Raw genomic sequence first — 13899 nt, 5'->3', positions numbered from 1 at the left:
AGACTGTACCTCGCTTTAGTTTCATACGGATTACATAATCAGAGAATATTCGTTTTCGATTTGAATTGGTTCATTTAAAAGTAGACACCTCAAGCTTTCTATAGTCATATTTCTCATGGCTGTGTGTGTGTCAAGTATTCGCTGAGTTTTGTTTCATTTTTGTGACACATTTTTGTTGCAGATAGAAGTTCACGGAGACAGAGACGGCAGAAAGCGCACCCTATTTGTTTTCTTTATTTTACAAAAGCACAATGTTTTATTGTTATTGTCAGTGTAAACATATCAAAGTAGACCCTTTTTAGGTTCGATTGATTTTAGTCTTATCTGTATCTTAGTATATTAGGTTATTTTCTCTATCACAAAATCCTGCAAGGGAACGCGCCGGCGCACAGAGGGTTAAAGACGCTGCATTCAATTTTACCTTTAGACGATAAATTTAGATTTCAAATGCAATATTGATTTGAGAACTGTAATGCAAATACTTTATAAGATACTGTAATTAAATTACCTAAAAATAAACAGTAATCACTTACTTTACTTTTTTTGGTGGATAAGTAATTTAATTACAGTAACGCATGACTTAAGCTGCTTTTCCACCGAAATTACCTGGAACAATTTGTATGGAAATAAAATAATGCCATATGTCTTTGAAACAAAAAGCATGTTGAATAGCACTAACTGAAAAAATAATGCATTGCATTAACAGTGCTTGCATTTTAATGCCTTGTATTTCCAGGGCTTGCATTTTTAGGTCCTGAAATCTAACATAGTTTTTTATTTAAGCTGTGAATATTTAAATTCAAAATATTTCACACACATTTTCATAATTAAAAATTCAATAATTCATATTCACCTTCCAGAATTCACTTCCAAAATATTCAATCTGTTTAAAAATACGCTGTATAATAATTTATTCGCTGAGTTTTGGTTCATTTTTGTGACGCGTTGCAGATAGAAGTTCACGGAGACAGAGACGGCAGAAAGCCCACCCTGTTTGTTTTCTTTATTTTACAAAAGCACAATGTTTTGTCAGTATGTAACTCAAGTACTTTAGAAGTAACTGTAATTAAATTGCCTAAAAATGAGCAGTAATCCCTTACTTTACTTTTTCAGTGGATAAGTAATTTAATTACAGTAACGCGTTACACCCAGCACTGCTGTAAACTGTGCAGCACTTTCTTTGCAAAAATTCTTTGATTATTCATTTTCAAATATTAATTAAATAGGGTTTTTTTATGCCTTCATTTGATTACCACCATTTTTGGTCATAAATTTGTATTAAATCCAGAAAAATTAAAACATACAGCACAAATTTTCTAAAAAATTTAACTTTCCATAGGGTCCTGTTATTGTAAAAATTTTAGTAAATTATTGCATTGTTAAAGTTTTATGAATTCAGTGTATTTCTTTGTTACAATTGTTGCAGTTTAATCAAACCTTTAAAACAGGACCAAAAAAAAAAAGAGTTAAACTTAATAAATTGTTGTTCAGTTGTATAAGTTTTTAATAAGATTTCAATGAATTTGACGGGCTTTTTGATCAATAACAATTACTGAAATATAATCCAGAAAAATTACAATGGGAAACAAATGGAAGAAAAATGAAAGAAAATGTGGAATTAGAAAAAATAAAATAAAAATGTAATTTGGGCATAAAGGGTCACAGGTCTCTGTGTTGCCCCAAATCACAGTCAGTGTGAAAGACTGTTTCAAGGTTGTTGTTGTTTTTTTTTATAATAATAATTATAATTTTTTTAATAATCACTGTTGTTGTTTTCTACAGAATCTGTATGACAGCATCAAGAATGAGCCCTTCAAGATCCCAGAGGATGATGGGAATGACCTGACGCACACTTTCTTCAACCCTGACAGAGAAGGCTGGCTCCTCAAACTGGGTGAGTCCCTCCTGATGTTCGCGGGGAGCGTTTCTGTTTAACCGAAGTTGTTGGCAGGGTCTCTATCATTGCCGTCGCATGATTTTCTGTTATTTCATTGCTGTGCTTTGCTCTGTTTTCCAAAAAAAAAAAAAAAAAAAAACCCTAGCAAAACATCACTTCTAATGTGTTTGGCACTTTCAGAGATTTACTTTCTTTCTGCATGGCGAGCTCTGTGATCTCTCAAGCACTAAAAGCTTTTGAATCTTCTTCCCTCTCCCCGTGTCTCTGTGTTTCTGTTTCCTGTGACCCGTCACGCGTTCCCTTTTTCCCATCTCTTCTGGCTCCTGCTCTGCTTGACCTGTGATTTCTCTGCTGATGCTGGTGCTGTCCACCCTTCAGGAGGTACGTACAGCCTGCGCTCCCTCACTAGAACATCTCATACATCTCATACTCACACTTACGCCGACTGGTAATGTATTTATGTTGTGCCAGATAGTGCCAGACTCGTGCAGAAATCAAAACAAATGAGCGCAACAGCACTCACAGAAACTTATTAGTTATGCATACTGCGGTAGTAAAAAAAAAAAAAGGAATTAGTAATATATGATTTAGGTACGCAACGTTGCACGACGAAAATGTTTCAAGACGATTGCAGTGTGATTAGTAGTTAAAATTAAGTGACTTACATTTTAGACACAATATTGACTGTTTTTGCTCGATTTCGCTGACGAAAATAATTCCAATCAAAGCCACAGCAGAACTGTTTTGTGTCTCTGAGCAACACAACGGTGTTTCGTTACTGAATGAATCCACGTTTTTGAACGAATCGAGTGAGTCAATGATTCAGTGGCAAGTCAATTACCTCGTTTCTGAATGAATCAGCCGTTTGAACGAATCTGTTGAATGAAGGACTAAATGACTCACTCATTCAAACAGTCATTTGCCGCCACCTACTGGTTTGGTTTCATATTTAAAACTATCATTGCATTTTTCCCAACATTTCTTATTTGTATGTTTAAAAAATATTTAAAACATGAATCTTATAAAATTCCTAATGCATTCGAAATTATGCGGTGTAAATGCATTCATGGCACCTCAGCTTCATCAAACAGTCTGAGTAAATACTTCTAATGCCACTTCAGATGCAGCTTCTGGAAAGAGTTTGTTGATACTGATTTCATTTGAACAGTAACAGCTCTACAGTTTCTTATTATTCTAACTGAATTAATTGAAACACTGTAAGAATTTGATGTAAAAGATGACACATTTAATAAGGTTAGTGAAAAAATTACAATTTAAGAAACATAGTGGGAAATGACATCTATATTGTTATATACAGCAACTCATTTTGAGTTAATTCGAGTTAATAATAATTTGCATTAAAAAAAGTATAGATTTATGTTTGTACATGCTGTCAATTATAGTTTTTAGAAAGAAAATCGGAAATCTGTAAAAATCGGTATCGGCAGGTCATACAAAGAAATCGGAAATCGGAATCGGCCAAGAAAATTGCAATCGGTGCATCTCTAATTAGTGATGTTTGGAAAGCATCATTATTATAGCATTTATGCTCCAGACATAATTCCTCAAATAATGTAGCTTGTTGAAGAGAAGTGTGCTGATACTTTACTAAGTGTTAACTAAGTAGTATTCAAGGCTTTGTTACATCGTAACAGTTTGGAAATTACACACGTTTCACAATCTCTGTGAACACATGAACCAGTGTCCATGCAGTTTGTGGACATTTTAATGACACATTTGTTTAATGAAAAGGACAATTTGTTATTGTTATTTTCGTATTGGCCTGATTGATGAAGCTCTCCATAACACAACATTATAAGTGCCACAAATTAATAAGATAAAACATATTAAAAAAGACACTTCACTCGTTAACTGCATTTAGTGCATTACGTTTTCAATAATATATCATCTGCAATTGGTTTATAAAAGATGTTTTGATGCACGCTTTGGCAGAGTTTTTGTTACATTTACACTGTTCTGACAAATAAAAGCATGTGCTTTAAAATGGTGAATCATTTTGCAAAGCAATTGATTCAGTCGATCCGAAGTTTTAAAAAAAAACTTCCCATCACTGGTGATGAGATGCACCATTTTCAGAAGAAATTTAGTTTGGTTCTTTAAGGCAGGATACTCTACTAATGATGTAGCGTGTGTAGACGTGTCTTCCTGTATCTGTGTAGTTTAGCAGGCGGACACAGAGGAAATGATTAATTTCTTGTGTTTTACACCTCTAATCCGTGTAATCTTCTTTCTCAGGAGGTCGTGTGAAGACATGGAAGAGACGGTGGTTCATTCTGACTGACAACTGCCTCTATTACTTTGAGTACACAACAGTAAGTCAAGATCTCAAAAACTGCCTAAAAGGACTGATTGACCCATAATGGCTTGTGCTGACTGTGTGTGTGTGTGTGTGTGTGTGTGGGATAAAGAGCCCAGAGGCATCATACCATTGGAGAACCTGAGCATTCGAGAGGTCGAAGATCCCAGAAAGCCAGTAAGTCTGTTGACATTCTCATTACACAGTCAAATACAGCTAATTAAATAAAACATTTCCATGACACTTTTCATAGATCAACTGCAGGTTTCTTTATTGACCATTAGGGCTGGGCCGTATTTCAGAGACAGATTGTGGGCTCTGCTTGCTGATGGTGATGTGTTTTCTGTGCAGAACTGTTTTGAGCTCTACATCCCTAATAACCGCGGGCAGCTGATTAAAGCGTGTAAGACGGAGGCCGACGGTCGAGTGGTGGAGGGAAACCACATGGTGTACCGGATCTCAGCTCCCACTCCGGAGGAGAAGGACGAATGGATCCACACCATCAAGTGAGTAAACCATCAGCACTGAAGGGATTCGTGAAGATCTCAGAGGACACTGGGGCTGTAAAAAAAAAAATTGAATTTCGAATATTCGTCAAATTTAAAATAAAAATCCACATTCTAATGCAAAAACGTTGCATTCGAATTTTAGGTGTGCGTCAGGCAGCCTTATCAGCGGCGCACGAGATGTGATGACGATGAAAGTGTCGTTGTATTATAATGTTTATGTTAGCCTGTCCAGTTGAAGCCACTAGATGCGGCACTGCTACGTTGTTAATTACAAATATTGCAGGAAAAGAAAACATCAATGCGGAGATGATGTCGTTTACGTCAAAACTGAAACCAAGCCGTTCACAGAACACATATTTCACGCATTTTCTAGAGGGACATCTCATTATGCACTTTTTTTCACAGATAGTCATGTTATCTTATGATTTGAATGATGCGCCCTCTTGTGGCCTCAGGAGAGAAGCCAAAAGCTTTTCTTCACCGTAACTGAAATTATGCATTTTAAATTTGAATATAATTCGAATATTGATCATATTTAAGTACAAAATTGGAATTTAGTTTTTCAGCCATTTTGACAGCCCTAGAGAACACGGCATGTAAAAGAGTTAAGGACTATTAACAGCAAGGGGCGCTAATGGAAACATTTGCACCAGTTATTTAACCTGACTTCAGTCCAAACTTTTATCAGCCTCTGACAAATGTTTGCATAACTGAAGTATATTTGCATTTCCTGATAGGAATAGCATTATATATGCTAGTGTACTTCTTAGGGTAGAAAAATGAGTTTAGCAGATATACACTTTTGAAATGTAGATTTTGACCTCACAAGCCTTCCAATATGTCCCTCGCCAGCAGAATATTAAAAGTTTGAAATCTGGTGCAGATGCTGATATTTTATTGGACAAAAAGTAAGATGAAATTCTGATGCTATAACAGCATAGCAGATACTTATATAAAAGGATTTAAATAGCAGTTGTCACACTATATCTCCAATAATGTCCTAGTAAGATGATATTTAAATGAACATATCATGCAATGCAAGACAATGATGATTGAGAGATGAACAAACAAACGTTCCTCATCCTGATGATCAGATTTGAGACGCACTAATTTTTCTAAAATGATTGATGGAGAATCAAGTAAAGCTGAGCTGCTTCAGTCCAGTGAGTGCTCATCTGGAAATATTACTAAAGTTATACTTGATAAAAATCAGTCAAGATTTCACAGCGAAAATGCACGTGAAGCACCAGCTGAAGCAATTGCACCAATTACTCTAAAAGAGCTTTTACTTGATAAAAAAAAAAAACTAAATAAGACATGGAGTAGATTGTGTGCGACAGCAAAGTTTTGATCATGCAGATCATTTAGAGGAATTAGAAGTGTGCATATGAATTATGATACAGTAGACACAACAGGTTTAAGTATGGCACATGAGATGATCTTGTGTTTTCTTTCAGATCCGCTGTGAGCGTGGACCCCTTCTACGAGATGCTTGCAGCCAGGAAGAAACGCATTTCCCTAAAGAAGAAAGAAGAGCAGCCCTGAAAGTCCTCCATTGCTCCTCAATCCATCCATCCATACGCTCCCTCCGTTCTCTGGGAAACCAATGATCCTTCATTGAGGTAGCTCTCGTCCTCTCGTCAGATCAATCTGTTATTCCGGTTTTATGGAGAGACGGATGTCGTTGGGAAACCAGAACTTCATCATCTTCGGTTTGGATTTCAGTGGTCTGGTCTGCATCATTTATTTCCACACTTCTCCTACACTTGCACACTACACAGTGTTATTCACTATCGCACTAGTCTGTACAGATGCTCACTGTATTATGCTGAGATTCCATAGGACTTCACTGACAAACGTAACATTCATAAACTTGCATAAATCTCCATCCTCATCTCACACTCCCTCCGCTCTCACAGTTCCAGTTCCTGCTATTGACAGCATTTTACTGTGAAGTTCTTACACGAACAGAGTAGACGACCAAACAGCCCGATGCATTCGTCATCATCATCATCTTCATCAGGGACGGATCTAACTGAACCTTTAGCAGAGACGAGTGGGATGTTTCGTTAGTTCGGTCGCTGTTGGTTTACTGAGTCTATTCTGCTGCCTGTCTTAACGTTATTTGATATCTGAACTGACACTATTTATCTCGGACTCGTTTGAGTTTATTTACATGTTATAAATGAAAATGAAGGTCATTGCTATTCACGCCACATTTCGAGCGTTACTGAGTTACTGAGCGCATCACTTCAGTTTACCTATTAGTTACATATCACTTCAGCACATCTATGTAACAGGATATGCGTTTTACACTGCTGTTGGTATCGGCCGCATGATAATCCCACCGGTGATGTCATTTCCTGTGCACAACTGCGTTGAACTTCACATCTGTAGAAACGCACTACGAAATCATTATTTGTGAATCCTTGAATAAGCTCCTTCACCTTAAGAAAAGAGCCTTAAATGTCCCACAGCCCTGTTTCTGAATGTTCTTACACTAGTGTTTCAACTAAACTTACTAGGTTTAAACTCAACCACGGGGGCTGCAAAACTGTTCTTGGGGGGAATCTCACGAAAACATGTCCAGATTATACCGCGCACACTAAGAAAACAGATTTTGTGTAATAAAAAATTTTTTTTTATTTATTTATTATTATTATTATTAGGCATTATTTCCATAACTAAGCACATTTCCTCCTAGATGCATGCAGGCGTTTGGTGGAATGAAATCTAATTTTTTTATTTCTCTGAAATTTGGAACGAAATTTGACTCATGATCTTGACAGATTTGGTGAGATTCGCTCTCTTACTCTTTCCTACCACAAGGAAAGACTACAAAAAAAAAGAAGAAAAAAAAGTAAAAAGATGTTATTAAAGGACTGATTATGGTAATTTGCTGAAAATGTACTCACCCACAGTCCATTCAAGATGTTTCTTCATCAGATTTGTAGAAATGTAGCATTGCATCAGTGTCTCAGCAGTGGATGCTCTGCAGTGAATGGGTGCCGTCAGAATGAGAGTCCAAACAGCTGATAAAAACATCACAATAATTCAGAAATGCCTTAAAGATGTATTTGTTTAACTTCAAACTGTTGAAAATATGACTGATCTGAATCAGGAGAGATCATCTGCACAGATCAAGCACCGTTTACAAGCAAAAACAGCTCTAAACAAATATGTGGCTGAATTTTGATGTGGACTTTTTCACTGGAGGAAGCGTTATTATGGATTATGGACTCATATTTGAGTTAAAAACGTCTTAATGCTGGATTTGTTTCAGCTTTTGTCTTCTCCAGATGTTAACTGATGGACTGGAGTGCTGTGGATTACTTGTGGATTATTGTGATGTTTTTATCAGCTGTTTGGACTCTCATTCTGACGGCACCCATTCACTGCAGAGCAAGTGATGCAATGCTACATATCTCCGAATCTGTTGCCATCAAGCCCGAGAGTAAGTGCATTTTCAGCAAATTTTCATTTTTGGGTGAGCTATTCCAATTTGAAGTCCTATCTTTCAGAATGTGTGTTTACTATGGCAGAGAAAGACGCGTCTGCTGCTTTATCCCCATGAAAAAGATGTTTTTCTCTTATCCCCGATCCTAAGATGTGTGCGATGACCTGTATTGTCACTCCTCTTACTCAGTGCTGTTCAGTTTGAAGGAGTCCATGGCAGCTTTTTCCAATGTACATGATATTTTGCCTTTTCTGTCTGTAAATACATGTTGTTATGTTTGTTTACAACACAAATTGATAGCATTTTTTATTTATTGTTTTTCAGTTCTTTCTATGTGAGGACTAAGGATGGAGGTTGCATGTTGTACTGAACTGAAGCGTCTTTCTGTAAAGCTGAATCTGACGCCAGTGTTTCGGGCGAATATTAGCGTTCTGTATTTCTAAACTCACTGCTGGTCAACGAATTGGCATTGCTGTTAAAATAGGCTACAGATCACAATCGGAAATGAAATAATCCATAAAGATCTTTAAAATGGCTGATCATACAGAACACTAATAGCGTAAATGTGCGTCTAACATAATAACCGCTCTATTTAAATATACTAATTATGAAACGGTTCATACTGAGAGTTGTTTAGCAGTGCATTTTGCTTGACTTTTGTGATTTTTCCCGATTATTATAAAGCTTGGCTGTAGTAATTGAGACATAGTTTGGAGTTAGAATCCATGTTTATATGGCACTTTACTAGAGTTCAGCACAGTTTCGACTAAACCACAGATTGTTTCACTCTCTACGAGTAACTAGTACTGCAGTTCTTAACCGGTTTAAGCTTTGCTGCACATGTATAGGATGCCAGTATACAGCATCCGAACCGAATCGTTTGAAGTGAATCTGCTTCACGTTGTATTGTGTGCGAAGCCACAGGCCGTCTGTATGTGACTGAGAGACCTAGTGTTAAATAGCATACATTCCTTGATATATAAGCTATGCGTTTAAACTCATATTCCGGGCATGACGTGGTCTGATGGTATGTTTTGGAGACTCTGGAGAAATCTGGGCATTCTTGATGAGAAGTGCAAAGGTGCCAAATCCTTTCAGCTAGTCTGTGAATACAGTAGGACAAGTGAAAGCATTTCCTCTTCCTCCTCTTTGTTTTCTCTCCCGGCTTCTGATTGGCCGCAGAATGGTACAGATTGTTGGAAAATTCATGTAGCAAAAGGAAAACTCAGTTATGGTACACTGGTGCCAATCAACTCTAATAAACAAAATGGATAAAAACATTCACGTTGTGTGTATTTTATTGATTGCTGCTTCCCAAACATGGGGTGCTTAGAAATATTTGTTTTATTAAACATACAAAATAGAAACTATGAGTATTCAACCTCCTATTTCATAAGAAAGCATGGTTTCACTTTATTTTGATGGTCCCTTTAACACATTCTGTTGTTTGTACACTGTAAAAAAAACTCCGTAAAATTTACGGTAAAAAACCGGCAGCTGTGGTTCCATTCCAAAAATGGTATAGTACCGTAAAATTTATGTCCAATACATGTAATGTCCAATACAGTTTTTCACCGTATATAGTAGGGGAATTTACCGTTAACCATTTAACAGGTTTTTACTGTAGCATTTTTACAGTCTTTTACCGTTAAATTCATGGTCATTTTTTACAGTGTAAGTAATGCTGCAGCTCTTACTAGAGTATTAGTAGAGTATTAGTGGACTGGTAGGGTTAAGGTTAGAATAAGTTGACATGTACTCGCATTAGAAAGTCTGTTGGGAGACTATCACAATAAAGAGTTAGCAGATATGAAGCAGACAGTCTATGAATATTCTAATGAGAGTTAGTTGACATGTAAGTGCAACGTCATTAATAACAGAATGTTCAAAAGGGAGCATCAAAATAGTGTTACCGAAACTTTTTTATGAAGTTGCAATTTTGTACTCATTTGTACAGTGTATAGGAAACATTGTATTTTGTATTTGTTGTATTTTTTCAATGATACATTCATATTTTGAATTAATGTTTATTTAATTTTCACTTCATTTTCAGTGAAAGTTTTAAATTGTTTGTCTTTTTAAGTTTTTTGTTGTTGTTAGTTTTTGTCTCTTTTTTTAATGTTTACATAGTTCTTATTTATATTATTTGCTTTTGTTTGTTTGTTTATTTAAGGTTTAGTTGTAGTACTTCAAGTTAAACTAGACCAAGATGTGAAATGTTTCCTTGGCAAGAATATTATTTGTTATGTATCATTTGTGTTGTTAAACCTACAAAATAGAAACTATGAATATATATCTCATGAAAAAACACTTTTATGACGTTGCAATTCTGTGCTAATTTGTACAGTGTATAGGAAAACGTGATTTTTTTATTTTCAATATAATATATTTTTGTTAACATTTTGAATTAGATTTTTTTTTTTAGTTTTCACTTCAGTTGAAGTTTTAAATTGTTTGTCTTTTTTAGTTTTTTTTTTTTTTTGTTAGTTTTTGTCTTTTTTTTATGTTCATTTTATTTATATTATTTGCTTTTGTTTGTTTGTTTGTTTATTTAAGGTTTAGTTTTAGTACTTAAGTTAAACTAGACCAAGATGTGAAATGTTTCCTTGGCAAGAATATTATTTGTTATTTATCATTTGTCTTGTTAAACCTACAAAATGGAAACTATGAATATTCAACCTCTATCTCATGAGAAACCACTTTTATGATGTTACAATTCTGTACTAATTTGTACAGAATTTTTTTTTTTTTCCCACTTTTTATTTGTTTAAGGTTTAGTTTTAGTACTTCAAGTTAAACTAGACCAATATGCGAAACATTTCCTTGTTTTGTTTTTTTCAGTTAACATTTAATTAAAATGCTGTTTTTATGGTTTTAGTGAGCAGGTCATACAAATGCATACTTAAATTTGCCACCAAATTTTTTTTGTCATGTGGCTGTGTTGCAATATTAGAGCTGTTGATAGGTCAAAGTATTTGCATACGTTTTGTAAATAACGTTATTGTTATCGTACACTAAAACTATGTAATTTTGTGTGGATGACACTTGTAGAGAGTTGGATATAAAGATGTGACGAGGATCACGGCAGATGATCTTGCAGTTGCAAGCAGTGCTTATGTTTGCTTTAGATAATGTTAATGTAATGTCTTAATATCAGGTAAGTGTGTTGCTGTGATGTCATGTTTTTCATCCTGCTTCACTTTAGCTTGTTAGCTCATTTCCTGACGATTAGCACTGCCTAATCTTGTTATTCTGTGCCTCAGCAGACCTCAGAGACTCGGACCAGAGGCTTCCCAGAATGCCACAGTAAACACAAACGCATGCATTTCAGCTCAGAACATCAAGTTCCAGACAAAACGGTTGACGAAATCTGTTGCCAACATCTCATGTTAAGTCAATATATTTTTATACATGAATATATTTTTGACTTTACTTCTGGAACCCTATTGTCATATGTGTATTTGAGAAGCTTTACAGAAAACTGCATAAATATCACCAGTGAAAAGGAAAGAGCGTCTGTATTTTCTGCAGGTTTGCTTAAATAGCTTAGTTTCTAATAACAGCAGTGAACACCAGGTCAATACTGCAGAAGAGCCTGAAGAATTCATGCTATGAAAATAATTTACAATATTATGCAAAACGTTTTTAGAATTAGTCAGAAACCATGAAACTGCTCTGAAAGGTGTTTTCAAAATTCAGTCCCTTTATTGCATTTCTGCTTTTTAAAAACTGCAAACAAATTAAAACATGTTGATAAAAAAAACAGCAAATGCACAAACATTAGTGGAAAATTATATTGTTTTGAAACACTGACAGTAAATTAAACGCAGTAGATTAAACTAAATCGAATTACGACACAAGCTGAAACTCGACACGTATCTAAAGTATCACAGAATAGCTGCTTATTTAGCTCCGCTTTGAGTCGGCTAAACATTTTAACATCTGGACAGTACAGTCAAACCTAAGAAATACTTATTTCAGTTAGAAAGTTTAATTAGAAGAAACACAAACTGTACAAACACAACAGCCTGATCAGCGGTGTGCGACTCTTCTCTTTGGCTTCGCTGTATCTTTAGATTCTTTTACAGTCCAAGAAAATCAATCTTTTAACTTCAACTCACTGCTCAAATAGAGCCTCGAGAGTATTTTTTACACCTACATTTATAGCACTTCTGTATTCACATCCTATTTATGATCTATGGTTTTCTATCCAAGTTTCTTGTGAAAAAGAAGTATTCTTTAGCATAGTTGTAAAAAAAGAGTAGGCTATTTACTATGGAAATAATATACTTAAGTGTAAACTGAATGTAATGTTTTCAGACAATTGCAAGTTATTTACACTATATTAAATGCAATTAGCTAAACTTTAGAGTGTTTTTGACTCACTTAAGTACATCTTTATATGTAATTTCATAATGACTTCTATTGTCTTTGAAATATGGTTAAAGTGTTACTGCTGAATACACTGACAAGCATTTATAATATGCTAAAATATATGGCATTTCGAACCTGTATGGTCAAACTTGTATGTCATGTATTTAAATATATTCAGAATTACACATTTGTCACAGTTGAAGTTGCAATTTAGTACATTTAAAATGTATTAACTTTAAATGTATGTAAAACACGACATGCTGTATAATACACTAAATCAAGTACTTTGCATGTGTATGTCAACATTGAAATAAAAATAGGTGTACTTCTTTAAAACATGACAAAACATTATTAAAACACACTGATTTAAAATGTACTTTAAAGAAAACATAGTTTGACATTATAACAAAGAGCACATTTTTAGAAGTGTACTCAAGTGTGTTAAAAAAGCCATGAAAGTGTCTCTCTTTAAGTGCACTTAAGTGGCATTTCATTAATATATGTGACCCTGGAGCACTAAAGCAGTCTTAAGTCGCTGGGGTATATTTGTAGCAATAGCCAACAATACATTGTATGGGTCAAAATTATCAATTTTTATTTTATGCCAAAAATCATTAGGATATTAAGTAAAGATCATGTTCCATGAAGATATTTTGTAAATTTCCTACCGTAAATATATCAAAACTAAATTTTTGATTAGTAATATGCATTGCTAAGAACTTCATTTAGACAACTTTAAAGGAGATTTTCTCCAAATATTGTCCGATCCTAACAAACCATACATCAATGGAAAGCTTATTTACTCAGCTTTCAGATGATGTATAAATCTCAATTTCGAAAAATTGACCCTTATGACTGGTTTTGTGCTCCAGGGTCACATATTATCTACAGTTAAGATTTTAAGATTTTACACTATAAGTGGTCTTTCAATGCAATTAAGCGCACTTCTTTTTCGCAAGGGTTTAAATATCTATCAGTGCTTTTGCCGCAGTGTTAGGGGATTGTGGATGGTTGCCAGGGTATTGCTATGCAGTTGCTAATGTGATCATGTTTTTTGATTAATGGCACAAGTAAAATGAGGAATATGAGCAGAATCTGCGTTTGATTGATTGTATGCTGTGTCTGTATGTTACCTGTTCCTGTCCCAGTATGAAGACTCCTCCAGGTTTGATGGGATGCCAGGGTGAGAGGTTTTCTCCTGAGCCTCTCTTCACTCCGTCCTGATAGGCCTCCCACAGGCCGTCCCGCGTCGACCACGTCACACACACGTGGTGCCATTTACCATCATTCACTGAGAGCGGTAAAGTGACGGACTGTCAACACACACACACACACACACACAGAG

General features: G+C 35.3%; 2 protein-coding genes across 4 annotated transcripts in view; one reads left to right on the top strand and one right to left on the bottom strand.

Annotated features, from left to right (window-relative positions):
* Nucleotides 1–7672, top strand: part of cyth2 (cytohesin 2) — a 30573-nt gene extending 22901 nt beyond the window's left edge. For 2 of the 3 annotated variants that reach the window (XM_016519583.1, XM_016519582.1), the window contains exons 8-12: nucleotides 1783–1895; nucleotides 4152–4230; nucleotides 4320–4391; nucleotides 4566–4720; nucleotides 6181–7672. In XM_016519583.1, the coding sequence (XP_016375069.1) occupies nucleotides 1783–1895; nucleotides 4152–4230; nucleotides 4320–4391; nucleotides 4566–4720; nucleotides 6181–6268 (507 nt within the window). In that variant the 3' untranslated portion in view covers nucleotides 6269–7672. The remainder of the gene's footprint in view (nucleotides 1–1782; nucleotides 1896–4151; nucleotides 4231–4319; nucleotides 4392–4565; nucleotides 4721–6180) is intronic. The other variant, XM_016519581.1, reaches the window with a different exon arrangement.
* Nucleotides 7673–13612: 5940 nt separating this feature from the next.
* LOC107713902 (neuronal pentraxin-1) overlaps nucleotides 13613–13899 on the bottom strand; it is a 15797-nt gene continuing 15510 nt past the window's right edge. The window contains 1 exon segment of the mRNA XM_074560089.1: nucleotides 13613–13867. Coding sequence (XP_074416190.1) covers nucleotides 13613–13867 — 255 coding nt within the window.

Source organism: Sinocyclocheilus rhinocerous, unplaced genomic scaffold (assembly GCF_001515625.1).
Source record: "Sinocyclocheilus rhinocerous isolate Xijiao unplaced genomic scaffold, SAMN03320098_v1.1 scaffold1470, whole genome shotgun sequence".
NCBI lineage: Eukaryota > Metazoa > Chordata > Actinopteri > Cypriniformes > Cyprinidae > Sinocyclocheilus > Sinocyclocheilus rhinocerous.
This window is presented reverse-complemented; position numbering and strand designations above follow the sequence as displayed.